General features: G+C 26.7%; 1 protein-coding gene across 1 annotated transcript in view; it reads right to left on the reverse strand.

The window, feature by feature from the left end:
* Positions 1–2,719: 2,719 nt before the first annotated feature.
* LOC129605837 (craniofacial development protein 2-like) overlaps positions 2,720–18,896 on the reverse strand; it is a 50,622-nt gene continuing 34,445 nt past the window's right edge. The window contains exons 3-4 of the mRNA XM_055515813.1: positions 3,170–3,802; positions 2,720–3,020 (exon numbers count right to left, since the gene is read on the reverse strand). Of these exons, the coding sequence (XP_055371788.1) occupies positions 2,720–3,020; positions 3,170–3,802 (934 nt within the window). The remainder of the gene's footprint in view (positions 3,021–3,169; positions 3,803–18,896) is intronic.

The raw sequence follows: 18,896 nt of genomic DNA on the forward strand, positions 1-18,896 counted from the left end.
CTATTAAAAATAAAGAGAAAAAATTTTAACAATACTTTCAGGAAATTGATCAAATTATCAGATAAATTTGATCTTATACAATAAAAAAAAAAAATAAAGAAAATTAAATTTATTGTGACATTTTTTTATTAATTTTTATTTTGTGGTGAAAAAAAACACAAACAATTTAAGCATGCCTGATTGTATAGAATCAATTTAAGAAATAATTTTGACACACTAATAATTATTGTGTTGCATAATTTAATAATAAATGTGGATGAAATAAGATATTGCACAATGAAGAAGATGTCATTATTAACATATGTATGTACAAAACCGTTTTTGCATATACCTATTGAAAAGTATTACAAATTAATTTAATTACAATCTGGCGAACGTATGGTAGAAGAGTATTATAATTTTACTGCTCTATTTGTAACACTAATAAATAAACTTCCGAAATATAATTTTAAAGTGCGTTCTGAGTTGTCAGTCCGAGCGTCCGTCCTTCTCAGTGATGGCTCAAAAACTAATTGATTAAAATTTACAGAAATTTACAAACGATCTGTTGTAGTAAATACCATGAATCGTATTTCGTTAGGATCCTATATGAAGTGGTTCGGGTAACTGAATCGACTATCATCTAATTTCAAAAGTTATTTGATTATAATTCAAAAACTATTTAAAATGTTGCATTGATATTTTATAAAAGCAAGTGCCGATTGACTCCTCAGGCAAGTGCTATATTATAATTTCAAAAATTATTTGATAATTATCTAAGAAACTGTTGAAGATGCAGTATTAAAATTTTGTACAAACGAATATAATAATATGGCGATCATATTTAAACAGTCAATAGCTATTGAATCGATGCGACCAGATCACGGAAGATGTTTCAATCTGCTGCCGCATGTACCAGATCTTCGATGTTGTTGATTCCGGACCAGTTTTTGATGTTTCGCAGCCACGACAACTGCTTCCTCCCTACTCCTCTTCTGCCTTCAATCTTCCCCTGCATTATTAGTTGAAGAAGCTCATATTTTGTTCCGCGAATTACATGGCCAAAGTAAGACATTTTGCGACGTTTTAAACTCAGGAATAGCTCACGTTTTGTATTCATTCTCTGTAGAACCGCTTCGTTTGTAACGCGATCCATCCATGAGATTCTTAACATTCTTCTAAACGTCCACATTTCAAACGCCTCTATTTTATTGATGTCTTTGATTTTCAAGGTCCAAGCTTCCACTCCATACAGGAGTACTGACCACACATAGCACTTCATGAATCGTAAGCGTAAGTTCAAATTTAACTGCCTGTTACATAAAATCTTTTTATATTTCATAAAAGCATTTCTTGCCATTTCAATACGACATTTTATTTCCATTTCGCAATTCCAGTCTTCGTTTAACCAGCATCCAAGGTATTTATAACATTTTACGCGTTCGATTGGAATGTTGTCGATCTCAATCCTGGCCGCTGTGTACGGCGTTCTTGTTCTACTTACGATCATGTACTTCGTTTTAGATGCATTCATTTTTAATCCGAATGTTTTGCTATGGTGGTTTATTTTGTCGACTATATGTTGTAGGTCTTCTAAGTTGTCTGCAATAATCACTGTATCATCCGCGTATCTAATATTGTTTAAAAAAGTGCAGTTGACTTTTATCCCTACATCAACGTCGTTAACTGCTTCTTCGAAAATGGCCTCTGCATAGATGTTAAAGAGTAAAGGGGATAGTATGCATCCTTGTCGAACTCCTTTTTGTATTAGTATGTTGTTGGTCATGCCATACTTAGTTCTTATACTTGCTGATTGTTTCCAGTACAGATTTTCTATACATAGCATAATATTTTCATCAATTAATATTCTTCGTAATATCTCCATTAGCTTATTATGGTTAACTTTATCAAAAGCCTTCTCATAATCGACGAAACATAAGAAGACATCCTTGTGCACATCACGAAAATTTTGCACAAGTACCTGAATGCCAAACAGAGCCTCTCTGGTACCTGTCCCCTTTGTGAAACCAAATTGTGTTTTGCCCATATGTGGTTCACATTTCGTGTATATGCGATTATGTAGCACCTTCAAAAATATTTTCAAAGAATGGCTCATTAGGCTTATTAACCGGTGATCATCACATGTTTTGGAATTGAACTTCTTGGGAAGCGGAATGAAAGTAGAATTCAGCCAATCTTCTGGATAATTTCCTGTTTCAAAAATGCTATTGAAAATTCTTTTAAGCAGATTAAGATTTGAATCATCTATTAGCTTAATTATTTCCGATGGTATTTTGTCGGGTCCAGGCGTTTTGTTCTTTTTCATGGATTTTATTGCTTTTTTAATTACATCTATCGTTATTGGGACTTCTGATAACAAATTGAATGTTTCAGTTTGGTGTAAATCTCTTGAGGTATCTGAGAATAAGTTCTTAATGTATTTTTCCCACTCCTTCTTTATTTCATCACTTTCAATAATGATTTGCCCATTTTCGTTACGAAGTGTGGTTGTATGTGATCTTCTATACACTCCAGATACTTCTTTAACTTTTTTATGTAAGTTAAAATCGTTGTGATTTTGTTGAAGTCTTTCGATTTCACTACATTCCTTACTGAGCCCATCTGTTTTTGCCTTTTTGATTGAAGATCTTATTTGGTGATGAATACTTCTATATTCTGCAGAGTTTTTGTTTTTGAAAGTACGTCTTTTTTCCATCATCTGCAATATTTCTGGTGTCATTCATTTTTGTTTTGCGACGTACTTCTTGTGACCCAATATATTTTTTGAAGTGTCTTTTAGAACTAATTTTACATGATCCCAAATATTTTCGCTTTCTTCCATAACAGATCTTAGTTGGTTGTTAATTTCAGTAGCCAATTGATTCTTTATATCCGTATTATTTAGTTTTTCCACATCTATTTTGGGTTGACGAAGTTCTCTTCTAGTTCTAGCTAGTTTGATGTTTATTTTAGCTACTAAACGATTATGGTCTGATGGAACATCGGCTCCTGGATATGTACAGACCGACTTTACAGATGAACTAAAGCGTTTGATATGTAATCAATTTGGTTACGAATAATGTTTCCTCTGCTATGCTGGGGTGATGTCCACGTATATAATCTTCGATACGGTAAGCAAAACCATGTATTGGTTATTTTAAGTTTTTGTTCCTGGCAAAACTGTATCAACCGATCACCTCTTTCGTTTCTCAAACCCAAAGCGAAAGGCCCAACTATTCCATCTACTCTTCCTGCTCCAACTTTTGCATTGAAATCTCCTATCACCATATTGATTTCATGAGGTTTTAGTTGTTTCATGAGATAATTAATTTGCTCGTAGAGTTCTTCTATCTCGTCTTCAGATGAATCAGCAGTAGGGGCGTATATTTGAATGATGTTGAGTTTTACTGGTTTAGCATTTATTTTCATTAGCATGATTCTGTCTGAATACGATACACATTCTGTTACATAATCTATAATTTTATCCGTAACTATAATGCCAACGCCATTACGATGAGTTGAGGTATTGTTTCCTGAGTAATAAAATTTTGCTCCTTCTACTCGGCATTCACCCTTATCTGGCCACCATGTTTCACTAATGCCCAAGATATCTATTTTTAAGCGTTGCATTTCTTGTACCGTATTTGCTAATTTACCTGATTCAAATAAGCTGTTGACATTCCAAGTACCTATTTTGAGTGTTGTTTTTGTTTTACCTCCGGGATTCTTAGCACCCTCTTTTTGCCGGAGACTGAGGGCCGTGTTTCTTTTGTACTTGTCATATGATTTTTCTAGGGAAGTTACTTCAGTGGTTTCCCGTTGCCTTCTGAAGGGTTTAAAAGTTTTCCATCTTAAAAATCAGCCGTCCTTTAAGGAAACAGACGCTGTTTGTAGCCGCCTATTGTAGGACAGACGCTACGAGACGCACTCATTATTTAGCCTGAAATCTGTTCAGTTGCCCGGGGGCTACCACGTGGAGGTATAATGAGCACTTGGTGGCAGCTAGACACAGTTGCGACGCTGGAATGCTTAAAAAGCAAACGGTCAACGTTTTCCCTGTCGCTTACACACCCGACACCCCCCTTTCATTGAGTCAGGAGGAATAAAAATCCAAAAATTTCTAATAAAAAATTTTCATTTTTTTCTCTATTACTAAAAAACAAATTTATTTTTATCAATTTAATCAGCTGCTACACCAATTCATTCAGACTGTATCAAACATAATAATGTAGAATTTTGATTTATTAGTTGCAAATTATTTAATTAAATTTCTTTTAAATTTCAATTTTTCAATTTCAAAAAAAAAAATTTTTAACCCAAATTTGTGTGTTTTTCTTTTTCACCAAAAATTTTAATTTATTAATTATTTTTTTAAAATTATTTAAATATACATAAAATATATTAAAGATAAGTATATATATGTACATATAATATATGTATATATAATATTTAAAACGACAGCAATTTACTGAAGATAAAATGAATTCATCATTCAAATTAAAAATGCTTAAAAAAATTCGCTACGAGTATTTTTTTTTTTAGTAAAAATATTGACAGAAAATATCTGAAAATTAATTATACATACGTATAGAGAAAATAAGAAAAATTTGAAAATTAAGACATTTTTTAAATTAATATTTTTTAGCCAAAAAAAAAAAAACAAAAAAAAAAATATTAAAATATTATACTTTAACTAATATCCTTCAATTTTACAGCTTAATTCAAAAAAAAAATCAACCCGCATAACTTCGTTATAAATTTAAAATAAAATGTGAAAAAATTGGGAAAAAAAATTAAATGATTAATTTGATCTAATTTATCTCTGTTAAAATAAATGAAATCATTATTTTAATTATAGATTTTAAGAGAGAAAACAAATATCTTTCCACTCATATCTATGCAGATATTCTTAGTACTCATGTTTCGATCCGATTATACAAAATATGGGAGCATAGTGTGTAAACCAAAATATATCAATTAAAAATCTGGTCTTGAAAGGGGTTGAATTTGCAATTCAATTCAGGATATTTAAAAAATTTAATACAAATTTTATGCAAGTCTATTGCATATGATACAGTTTTGTTCGTACAAATCAATTGGAAATCAGCCCAGTAGAAATCAGAAACAGTATGTATTATAACGGGTGATTTGCATATTTTTATCTTTATTTACATCTCATTTGTGAGTTGTTACAATTTTAAACATCAAATCGAGTTCATCGTAGAGGAACCAGAACTTGTAATTTATCTTTGCCGGAAAAGTTAATGAAGTCAAGCTGTTTACAGCAATATTTGATTTATGTTACTATTTTAAAAATGATTTTGGCTACAAAACGCATACAAGATTCGTTTTGTGTTAGACGTATAAGCAGGGTGCATCACCCTAAACGCCTTTTTTAAAATCTGATTTAAATTATCACACTTTTGAATAAAATATATGATAAAAAAGTTCAAATCTAAAACGTAATCGTGGCTAAAACTAACATAGAATTACATTCGAAAAATATATTACGACGATATATTTATCGATTCAAAAATCTGTTTCTTTAAATTTAAAAGCCAAACGCTTAAAAGATCACCCATTATAATTGCAAATTCACGCAAATGTAATTGTTTTGCAACAAAAATGCAACATAACCGATTCAGTAATTTTATTCATATTCGTAACTTTCCAAACTCACATTATAATATGTAAACAATATTAAAGGTCTCGAACCAGTTTCGATAACAAATGAGTTCATATGCATGTGTCTACATCTACATATTACAATATTAGTATATACAAACAAGATAACTTGTTATAAATGATAAAAGCAACAAAGAAAATAAAAAAACTAAAATAAACTAGTTAAAAATTCATGAATTTCTTCCTTGTTTCATTCAAAAGCAATTTATATAAGATAAATTGTGTCAAATCAATTATAATTGAAAGTCATGCTGTACAAATAATAAACTCAATTCAACCAATTAACAGTAACATTAAAATTTCGTAAATGTCAAATTGCTTGACGCTAAAATGCCTCGTCATACAACATACATGTATGTGTAGACATTTTATGAGATTGTCCAAAAGTGTAAAATTTTGTCAATTTATTTTTTTTTAAGATAAACCTTAAAAATGGGATACTGTCCACATTGCCCATATCTGTAGATAGATTTTATGAAAATAATTGTATTATAAAGGAAAATGTCGTTGATCTGTTCAACTGCAGGGTTAGTCTTATGTAATTTAATCAAATTTCTTTAGAGTAATTTGTTGCATCTAAGATTTCAAATGCGACGTCCTTTTTTATTATGGCTAAAATGGATAAATATGTGTACGATACAGTAAGCAAGCAGATCATAATTGTACAGCAGAAAGTCATTCTTCTATTTCGTATCCAAAGTGTAATCAAAATGACAGAATTGTGGTAAGTGCAGATCCGGTGCTAGCTTGTTCGGCGCCCTACACGGTTTCCTAATAGTGCACCACGTCCATGCGTATCTCACACTGTATCTGATTTTAAAATTACAGGTTTTATTTAATTTTCAGCTTAGTAGAATTTTTCCCTCTACTGAAGCTTCTACGGAAATTCTAACATTGAACGATCGTATATAATACAGCATCAGTTCAAGTTTTTTTCATATTAAAGACTAACTATACAGTTTTGCATTTTGAACTGATCTTAAAAATTTACAAAAAAAAAAAATAAATTTTTGAATGTCAATTTCAAATATTATGAAAAAAAATGCTTAAAGAAAAATAGATTGAAGCTATTTGTATTTGAGCGGTATCTGCGTGTATGTTAGAATAAACGAAGAAATATTAAAACTAAAGCATAACTGTACTTATATAAGCACATTACCTTATGTATGAACGTATTTAAATTTAGTGATTGTAGCTCGAATTGAATGCCAAATTGTCATGTAAATTCTAAACAGAAATTAAATGGTCGTTTATATCGGTTATTCGTTTACAATTTTTTTCCAGGGACGTATTTTGCATATAAAAAAATGTTTAAGAAAAACAAGTTTTCCACAATTTTTAAAACATTTTATTTAATTGATTAAAAAAATATTATTTTTATGATAGAAATATGAAATACTCTTGTTGAAACAGCAATTGGAAGCTTGCAATTTCCGTTCTGTAACTAAGTAACAAACTTTTCGGACTAATTGGATTCTAGAAAGTGAAACCTTCTTTAAAGAACCAAGTTTTACATGGCAACTAGCTTTCTGAAATTTACCTTATTTTTTTAAATAAATCTATTGTAAATCATCAACATTCTACTGACAAAAGACATAATGTCGGTCGGTCCTGTGCTGACTACATCTGATTTTTTTGTATATACGTTAATTGCCGTTATGTGGCTCATATCGTAAATTCTCTGTCAATTACTCTGTGGCTCATATCGTAAATTTTCATATAGAATTTAAGTGTTTCAATATCCATAGATATAAGTAGCATTTAAACTGAACTGACTAATTTTTAGCTATGCGAAAATAAGTTTACCCTGCCAGAGTTAAAAGAAAGAGTCGCCAATGCTTTGTTATTTTTTCCCCATTTCTATAGTATTGCAATTATGTTAAATACGATTAGGATATTTTTACATTTTCTAACTGAAATTTTGAATTTCTTTCTTTTCAATTTACTCTTTTTTTTTTGAAATTCCAACAATAATAACAAATTATTAATTATACACAACGTTTTCCAATTCTTGTTTTATATAAGAATTTTTTTTTTCAAATTTGCATTTATTAGTCTTTAATGGCTATATGCATACTTTTATTTTTCGGGCTGCAAATTTGTACTGATATATTAACTAATCAACTACCAAACAAAAATTTTTCTCAAAATTGCGGATCTCTAATAGGAATTGGAAGAAAAACTAACTTATTTTGTTGTTCGAGTGTGAAGCGAAAATCCATAAAAACAAGGTGGGCCTTCGCTGGTGTGCCTGTCTATGCGAGATCTTTCGCTGAGATTGTGTTGCTAGTGTCCGAGAAGTGTTGCTTGGATTCATCAAAAATGTGGGCTTCGAGGAGGTGCTTTAGGCAAAACACTTGATGATTTCGATAAAAAAATTGGAAAATTTCTATTAAAAATTAAAATAATACAAAATTTCTTTAAATTACTACTTTAGAAAGTGAAATAGCTTTTCTATATATATAATTTAAAACTTGTTCTATTTAAATGACATTGGTAGTAATGAGGTTAACATAATTGTGATAAAATATGCTCATACTTATACCCAAACACTATTTATTATGGGCCAACATTATTTTGTCCATAATGAAGACGATCAATATTTCACTACAATTTTTTTTTATGTATAATTTGAGACTGCAACTGCACACTTCCCGAACATTTGGAGTAATTTTAAGTAAATTCAATTGATTTTATCCTAAAAGTATAAGATTAGTCAAAAATACCAAAAAAAAAAAAAATTTTTTATGAAGAATTTTTAAAATCTTGGAAAATTTGTAAATTTATTACCTCATTTAAATTCTCGTTTTGCTGCTAGGTCTTCAGGAAGAGTTTTTATTATATGTTTCACTTAATTAATATTGTCAGAGTTTCAAAGATTTTTCTTTAAAATGAACAAGAAAAAAATCGAAACAAAATAAAAACAAAAGAAAAATTAATTTTGTATTTTTTCAATTTTTGATCCTTTTCTTCTTGGATTTGGAAGGAGGAAATCAAATTACAAGTAATTGTGATAAAATGTTAATTTGTTATTTTAGGTTTTATACACTTTTTCTTTCTTTTATTTCTTTCTTTATTTATTTATTACCTGGTATTCGCGCCACATTAGTATTTTCTTATTTATGCATAAAATATGTACATACTTGTTTTCATGCGAATCGCAATCGAGCAGTCATGTTTAGAGAGTTTAAGTGAATATACTTATATGCTGTCGCACAATCATTAAATTTGTGTTTAACAGTTTCAACCAATTTTGTTGTTTCTTCAAAATCTATATACCAATTTTCTTTTGAATCACTTCAATTTTTTTTAACTCATTTTAATAGTGAAGGAATGAGAATATCGGGAGGTATGAAAACTATATAAAAAACATACACAAAAAGAAAATTTAATTCCTTTGCACCTGATTTCGCCCGCAGAATATTCATTAAGGTATATTGAAAGTATAGACGCGCGATTTTTTTTTTTTATTTTTTTAACAAGATTTGTTGAGTTTTTTGTTAAACATTAATTTATGAAAAAAAAAAATAATATCAAAATATGATAAAAAATTTGTAGGTACATGTGGTAAATGAAGAGGTTCAATTTTGGTACGGCAAAGATAGGTTGAAGTTTTTGTTGTTTTATTTTTTTTTGGTTTTTCTTTATCATTTTTCTGATATTTTTAATTTCTCGTTATTATTTTCGCTTTTTTTTTCTTTTTTTTTGTTACTGCGATGTATTATAGCGCTGCTAACGAGGTCATTAGTTAAGGCGTGTGTGATGTTATACCATATTTGATGATTTATTACTGAAGGAATTTTATTGACCAATTTTTTTATTTTTGTGTTTTTGAATTTAGTGTTCGTTTTTTTTTTTTTGTGAAAATGTTGTATTAACCCCAGTCATTTAGGTGTGTAAAGTTGGTTTTTTTCGTTATTATTATTTTGGATTTTTTGATTTTTCGGATTTTGTGGCTAAATTTGTAGACAGTCAACACATTTTGAATCTGTTTTGTGTTTTTTGAAAATAAGTTCTGATATTAAAAGTTTTTTATAATGAGACTATAGAAAGATAAGAGTCGCCAGCTCATGGTAAAAGTTGAAAGAAAACGGAATACCTTGATCGGAAATGTTGAATTAGGATTTATTCAGATTTGCTTAAAATTTTTAATAGAATCTTTGAAAAAATTTAATAATAACAAGAAATTATAGCAAAATTTGTGGCCCATATTCTTCAGTGCAATTGAGCCTAAATTAGAGGCACTTGGAAGTCATGATTCTCTACTGATGAAATCACATTGTCAGTCTTACAATTTTAAACTATATAACTTATTTAGAGCAACTTATTTGTATTCTTTAAAGCTAAATACTTTTTATTTTTCTCATGGATTTCGTAATTCCGATATCATCGTGGTTTTATCACTTGAAGCTGAAACCATATTAGTTTACAAATATGTTGAGCAGTAGTAAAGAAATCCCAATCTTTTCAAAATTTCTCTTATCCAGGTCAGATCAGAATCAAATTATTTAAAAAGAGAAATATTTAAATCGTTTGCTTTAAATTTGAACAAAATATTTAAAATTACTTAAAATTTCTGTTACCATATTAGCGATTGATTTAAATATGTTTTGCAAATATAAACGTCCATACGGCAACTCTAATTTGTATGCACGTACTTATATTTATAAAATACATATTCATATAAATACATTGTATAAAATCTTATGAGAGAAAAAATAACAAGAATTTGAGATAAATTAAGTTTTGATGAGAATCGCACGGTTCACCATATTTATGTTTGATTTAAATTAACTTATGCATATTACTATATTAATGTTAATAATTTAAGATAAGATTGAAATTTGCATTGTGAAAATAACTGGTTCCCAAATGATGTACATATATTAATTAAAGTGATTTGTACTAAACAGATAAATTGATTTGAGAAGTTTAAAAAGTTGTTGGCTATATAATTGTTACTATACATATAATAGGGAATAAACTACTGATTTTCAAAATTTTAAAGGAATTATATTAAATTTAATATGAATTTAGAGTACATTCCTGATTATCTTTCTGGTATGGGTTAGGATGAATTTTGGATAGTTTCTATATGAGCTTATTTGTAAATAAACTCATTTTGAATTAGCTAATTGAAAGCTTACTGTAAGGGAAACGTTTGAAATTTTAAATTGTTCCTAACATGAGGTAACTTGTCACAATGCAGATTGTAAAACCATATTTTTTTGCAAGAGTGACCTTATAAAACATAAAGCTTGTACGGGCTCTTCAGTTTTCTTTAAATATTTAAATATTAAATTTCAAATACAAATATTATAGATTTCATGAATATGAAACTACAATCTCTCTGAACATTTATTTAATTAATTACACTGAAAGAGATAAAAAAAGCCATTTTTTAAGTTACGAGTATAAACCACAATTAAAAATATAACACGATTTGGCAATGATCGAACGTAATGTATTTTTTCCAAATAATATTGAAAAGTGTCTATTGGTTTATTCTTATAGGTTGGAAGAAATGTTTGCATAAAATTGCCAAAATGCCATCAAGAACTTAATTCAAATACGAAGTAATTTAAATACGCTCTAGTTAATGTACGGTAAAATTAGTAAATTTTGTTCTTACAGGAAGTTCATTTTTGTGGCTCCAATTTAAGTGAAAGTTTATTGAATTTCAAGTAATTCCAGACACGCATATAGATGGACAGGGTAAGTAAACCAGACGGACAAACAGAAATCATGGGAAAATTCATTTCCATCCAAAATACGGTATGTGAAATTTGGTTCCATCTCACAATCTCCTTTATTGTATGCAGTGCGCGTTCGGTAATAATAAAGAAATTCTGCCATTTTAGTATTTTTGCAATTCATATAACGAGACGGTACTTTACCACTTTATAAATTTATTGATTATTGCTATAAGTTAAAGATGGAAATTATTTTTTGATGATGTTTCTTTAAATGATGCTTAATATGAGAAAGATAAATTTTTAAAAACAAGTGAAACCAACAAAAACCAAAAAAAAAAGATGGTATCGCTAAAATTTTTATTCTTATTTTTAATTTAATTAATTAGGTATGAATATTTTACAGGATTTCCAGGAAGGAATGATTTTGTATTCTGTATATAATAAACGAAAAATATAAATTCGGGATTTGTTGGAATTGATTAGGATTAATGAAGATTATTTTTTTTATTTATTTATATAAGGTTATTTTTATGAGGTGAGTAAGAGAAGAAAGAGAAAAAAAAATCGCGACATTGCGGTTTTAATGTGCAATAATTTTTAAAAGATTTTTCAAATTAATTTTTAAAAGAGTAAATAATTACAGGAGATTATTATAAGAAGTTCTTTACACCTTTTATAGTTAAAAATTACTTCAAATTAGTATAAAAGATTAATGATATAAAAAGTCCGACATATTAAAATTTTGTGTCTCAGAACTTCAGATGGTGTGATGAAGAAATTGTGTGAAAAAATTGTGTGCTGGTATTTGAATGATTATGTTTTACTTAATATTTTTTTTTTGAATTATTTTATATTTTAGTACCTATATATAATTACTCGCCGAAATACCTTAATTTCTTTTAAAATTAATTGAAGAAAATTGTTTGTCATAGTTACTCTCTATAATTTATTATAAGATTGCCATCTGTTGTTAAAATTATTATCATAATTCATTTATGTAAAAAATTTGCCACAATGAATTTTCATAATATGACGATTGTGAAAGTATAATACGAAATATTTAAGATGAAATTAAAATTACTTTATAGTTAAACAATGAATCTGCGCTGAAAATAAAAAGCTTTATTACGCGCAGTTTAAACATTTATAGTCACTGAGCTTACAAAGCTATTCTCATTACTAAGTGCTTAATTATTCTGAAATTTGACCTAGTTTTCAGTACTTTTAACTAGTTCAGTTAATGTGGTCATAGGGTGAATTCCACTTGTTTTTAATTATATTTTTGCAAAAGAGCGGAAGACGTAATTATTTTAAAAAAGTTAAAAATAGGAACTTTCATATGCGCCCACCAACGTTTGTTTCACTCAGTAATAAGCTGTAATGCATGATTAGACCTCAAATTTGCTTTTTCATAAAAATTGTCATATTTTACTATATTTTTACCAAAAGGATTTTTACATTGAATTAAAATCATAATCTTATAAAGGATAACATGATTTCTGTCTAAAATTAAGTGTAATTTAAAGTTCACCATCTTTTTGATCTTCAATTACAAATATACATATATAGATCAAAAATTTGAAATATATATATCTATATATATATATTATAAATATATATATATATATATAGAACAAAATAATTTACAAAATACTTAAATTAAATGAAAAATTTTTTTAAACATATTTTTCATCCATTATTTTTAAAAATCTATTTTAAAAAAAGTATTGAATTACGATGAGCTACACGACGAGTTCATTTTTGTATTTTTTTTCTCATCACAAATTTTCTATAATTTCCTTTTGAATTTGTGCGAAAAATGATTCCCATGACACCAATATCTAATATTTTCCAATTTAGTTTTATTTCTTCGATATGTCAAATGTTTAGATATTGCCTTTTATTTTTATAAAATTTATATTCCCAGAAAGCTTCTGTAAATCAAATACGAATAAATAATGCCAATTTTCGTTTTAGTAAATATCCTTATTGGTTTTTTGGTGTAATATTTGTTTTTTTTTTTGGTTTGTTTTTCGTTCTTGCTCATTTTTTATATTGTCAATATTTTAAAATTCTTATATACATAATATATACAATATATATAAAGAATGAAAATATAATAATAATAATAACAATAATAATAAAGAAAAATTCGCCATTTGTTTTTATTTATTTGATATTTTTAAACTTTTCAAATTTTTTTATAAAAATTTTTAAATTTTGCTATTTTCACAAATATAATTCTGCTGTCTGTCATGATTATTATACAAGTACCCAATAACACACATTATTCATCACACAGATTATCAGTTAGGTAATCTAATTGGAGGAATAACAAAGTATAGTTACTACTGGATATCGATTTTATTAATTAAATTCTGATTTCTCAGGAAAAACCACCTTTCCTGAATATTTAAAGAACTAATCGAGAGATTTTCGCAAAATTATAGAAATTAGAAAGAGTTATAGCTATAAGGACGATGAATTCGTCATATGGTGTGATAAAAACAGTATTTGCCGTAAAATTTTGATTGGTCTTTTTAAGTATCTCAGTATAGAAAATTAAAAATCCAATATTGTGATTATGTTCTATGTTTTATTGTGAATTCATCTCAATGCTTCTTAAACAATATTCCAAAATAATAGATTTTGTATCCACAAAACAAATTAATAGCACAGTTGAAATACAAAAAATGAATATTTTGAATATTTTCAAGCCTTCATTCCTCGAAATTTCACTTTTATTTTAAATTGTCTATATGATATGTTAAGGGCTTACTTTGAAATTTGATAACATTTATTTTTTTTTATTTACGGAACATCCTTTTTTTTCATTCTCCTTTCTTTCCTTTTTTTTAACAATAATAATAAAAAATCCAATTAATTTTATATAGAAAATAAGGATATAAAAATAAATGTGTATTTAGGATCTATAACGAATTTAATAGAAAAAATAAGAGTTCGTTCTTTTTCTTTAGTTTTCTTTTTTTTTTGTTAAAAAATAGAAAAAAATTTTTTTTTTATTAAATGTCTTAAGGTAATTTTGTTATCTTGGAATAGTAGATTTCAAGTTCTAAATATTTTCCACTGAAATTAAAATAATTTGAAAATTTAGGGAAAGTTAGAAAATTTTAGAAAGTATTTCGAACAATTTTTTAAGTAAATCGAAATGAATATGACAGTAAATAGAGTTGGAAGAAATAATTGTAATAATCATAATTATACAATGGATGAGTCATTCAACACTTCCATATAAGCCACCACTGGTGTACAGCTTTTTCCAATGTATGAGTCATTAGGAAATTAAAAACTTTCAAAAAATTCAAATAAAACCGGGAAATTAGAAAAAACATTTTGTTGACTCAATTATAATTGAAATTTTGGGAAATTCCTTAAAAAACTCATATCGTACAGTTAAATATTAATCCAGTAGTTATTTTTTAATAATAGTAACTGTTGTAAACTTACATTAAATTTACCATATTTGGAAATTTAATAAAATTTTCAACCACAAATATTTTTGCTTTTTTTTTTTGTGTACATCAAACAGAGCTTCATTAAACCCGCGAAACGTGAAACCATTTGTATGATCGTAAAATAACAGTCAACAAAACAAAAAACTTTTTTTCTTATTGCTCTTTTCCAAAATATTTTAAATTTTAAAAATCAAGGAAAGAAAAATATAACAACAACAAAAAAAATATTTAATAACTTTTAATTAAGTCATTAACGAATTCAGTCACAATAGGATTAAAATACTAAAAAATTTTAATAAGAAAAAAATATTTATGGTCATAAAAAAAAATTCTTTTAATAATGGGTGAGACTCGTATGTTTAATATTCAATATTTTCTTCGTATGGATCTGAATTTGGCCGGTATTTTGTTATTTTTTACTTTGTTATGCTTTAATTTTAAACCTTAAATTGCAGAATTGGGTTTCGATTTTTAATAATCTTAATACACAATATAAAATACCATAATTTTAGGATTCATTGGGTTAATTAATTCAATGATATTTCAATTTTTGTATAAGGTTTTTATAAATACGTTTTTCGTATTTGATTAAAATATTGTACATACGTGCATTACAGAATTTTGTAGTACATTGCCGAAGTGTTCATAATAAGCTAGATAGTTATTGATAATCTAGAGTTCTATTATGTCACATGTTTTAAAATATACATAATTATTGTAAATATGTTAAGTAAATTATTGTACTAGTTTATTTTATAGCTAGAATAAAATTTTATAGTGTAACTATTCTTAATTATGCCAAATAGTCCAACATTCAAATAGTCCATTTTGACCTATTATTAAACCCTATAATTTAAATTATTGAACCGAAAAACTAATTATTTTTTAAATAAAATCAAATTTGGTATTATTTCATTTTCTAAACACCTTGCACTTCTTATACACTCACTAAATTTATTGTATTATTATTGTTAATAATCAGTGACAGAGTTAAAAAAATACCTTCGGCGAAACAAGAGTTAATAAAGTGATAATATATATTGTATAAAATTAAACAAATAAAAAAAAAATAAAAACTGTAAGATTGTATAACACGCAAATGCAGATTAAATTAAATTGTAATAATAAAAACGCTTAAAAAAAGATATAGTGAACGTTTCTGTTTTGTCAATTATAACCAATAAAAATTTAAAATGCTTTTTAACGTGGATAATTTTATATTATCATAAATTCAATATAAATGAATCTATATATAGGGTGTTTTAGTATTCCTGAAGTTATATATGGAAAACAGTGAAGGTAGATTAACAAAACATTTTTCTTTTTATTTTTTGCTTCTCGAATTATTCAGTATAAAAGTTTGTCGTTAAGCTTACTACATTTTGCTTTATAGAATAGGAGGGGTATGAAAGATATTGAAAACTCTTCAGCCCAATTTGAAAGTCTGTTAATTCATGAAATGTTCTGGTGTTACCGAGATTAAAGACTTCTTTACTTTATGAATAATTTAAGTGATAAATTAAAATTTAATAAGAGAATCTTTTATTTGACTTGTTTTAAAAGAGCGCAAATATTTTTCAACTCTGGCTATTGAATTCTTTTATAGAGTTACAAAATTTTTTCTGTACTTATCATATTTTCAAAAATTATAAGAGAGTATGTAGAAAACACAACCACATATCACAAATATCAATTTAATTCAGCGATATCTTCATTTAAAATTGCATTGTTCCATCACACAATAAAAATAATTCAATAAATAAAATATACCATCGAGATTTCGCACACCTTGTATTAATACAACATATTTGCATATAAAAAAATGCATGTATACATAAATACCTTTAGTGATAAAATTGACATTTAACATGGAATATGATATCCAACTGACATTACATCTTTATAAAAGGCTCTATGTGATTTTCCATATAAAAATGAGATAGAAACAAATAAGAAAACATTGTGATTATATTATTGATTAAAGGGAATATAAGGATTATTTTAATCTCCTGTAGTTTTATATTCGATTCTGAACAGCTCATCGGAAATCACTTAGTGCCCAATAAATTATTATTCAAGTATGAAATTATAAAAAAAAAAAAACAAAAAAAGGAAAATTTTACAAGTTTGTTTTAATTTCAACAAACAAATAAAGAAAAAAAAAATAATGTGAGTATTTTTATGATTTTTTTTTCTTTTTATTGTTAAAATTTGTAATATTGAAAAATATGTTAATGATTCGCCCCCGATCTTTATTGCATTTTATCGAATTCTTATTAAAAGAGAAAAATATACAGTGGTGACACTATGAAAATGTCAATATAATTAACGTTTTAAATTTTATGAAAAGCGATAATTATGCGTGTGTTTGCAATTCTTGAGTAAAAAAGAAGTTGTATGGGATTTTTTATAATTTATTCATTTAGTACTCGAAGAATTTGTGCATTATAGGAATTTTTTTTCTGCAAGTACATGACATGCTTTAAATACTTCAACTGCTTCCAATTATAGATTGAGCAAGGTTTTTTTAAGGGCCCAGAGAATGCAAGAAATTTTGAAGTTAGATAAAATCTTTTCAAAATTAAAAAAAAAATGAATTTGCTATCTTTCGTCACTTAAATAATCCTAAAGCCAATTATAGTACAAAACAAATAATTCTACCGTTTAATCACAAACAATAGCTTTCGAATAGGGTAGGGTTTCAAATGATTTTATAGTTTATAACTTAAAAAACAATACTTCTGATTTTTAACCCTTAAATTTTATTTGAGATACTAACATTTAATTTATATTTCATTAACCGGAAAAAACTATTAATTGGACCAAGCTATTGAATACAATCGCTAAGGCCCTGTATTAATTGTATTACAATAATCACTAAGGCGCTGTATTAAACTGTTAATTTGTTGTTTATTTAAAAACACTTACACAATTCCTCTTCATTTGTTCCCACAGATACGCAAGAAAATGTTATTTTTTTTTACCTCTAAAATTATGCAACAAAATATTATTTTTTTATATTTTTCTTATCAACTATGTATTTTATCACTTAAACTAAATATTAATTATATTTAATACAATTTAAATACACGTATTGTCATTTAAATACATTTTGAAAATATTGTATGACAATGGGGAGCCTAAGTATCCACCCAAACAATTTAATTGCTTCTTTATATGTTATTCTAATATTATAAGCCACAAATTAAGACATTTTGAGATGCCTAATAAAAGTTTTTATTAAGAAAACAAAAAAAGAAGTTAAAATAAACGCGTATAGGTACCTCTATAAAATAATAAATGAATAAAAATGTTTAGAGTTATATAAGAGAAACAAGAAACCAAAAACAAAATAGAATCTTTTACTCTAAATAAAAAAATGCATACATAAAAAACGTATCGTTTTTCATTTTATTGTGCTGATGATACTAAGATACTAAGATCACATACTGTTTTATGGTGTTATTGGTCATTTTTAATGCTTTTGATTCCTTCTTCTTCGTGTTCTTTATATACCTTCCTATATATTATTGCTTGTTTTGTATTTTCTTTCTTTGTTATTTCGACTTACAACAGCGTTATATTTTTTCAATTGATATTTAATAAAATTCCAAAATCCTTTGAGTCGCATTTAAATTTCAAATATTTTATGTGCATATTGGTAACTATTAAGAATCGTGTTGTTTTGGTTAACCACGAAAATTGTTTTTTTTTATTATAAAATATTTCTATTGATATTATGTAAATATTAGCGTTCATTTGTTATTTTCATAGATAACAAAACTAAAATGTTTCTTTTTCTTTTATTTTATTATATTAAAGAATATAAATTTTATTTTAAATGATCATTTTATAAAATTAGGAAACAAAAAATAGAATTTTTATATAGCTATTCATAGTATATTATAATGAAAATATTTTGAATAGAAAATTGATCTATAAAAATGTTTAAGACAATATGATTCGGAGGCGCCTTATCCTGTAGGTTACTAAAAAATTTTTAAATGGAATGTTAAATTTTATTATTTATTTGATTACATAGTTGCTTCAATGGCCTATA

Source organism: Condylostylus longicornis, unplaced genomic scaffold, assembly GCF_029603195.1.
Source record: "Condylostylus longicornis isolate FDR11 unplaced genomic scaffold, ASM2960319v2 ptg000015l, whole genome shotgun sequence".
NCBI lineage: Eukaryota > Metazoa > Arthropoda > Insecta > Diptera > Dolichopodidae > Condylostylus > Condylostylus longicornis.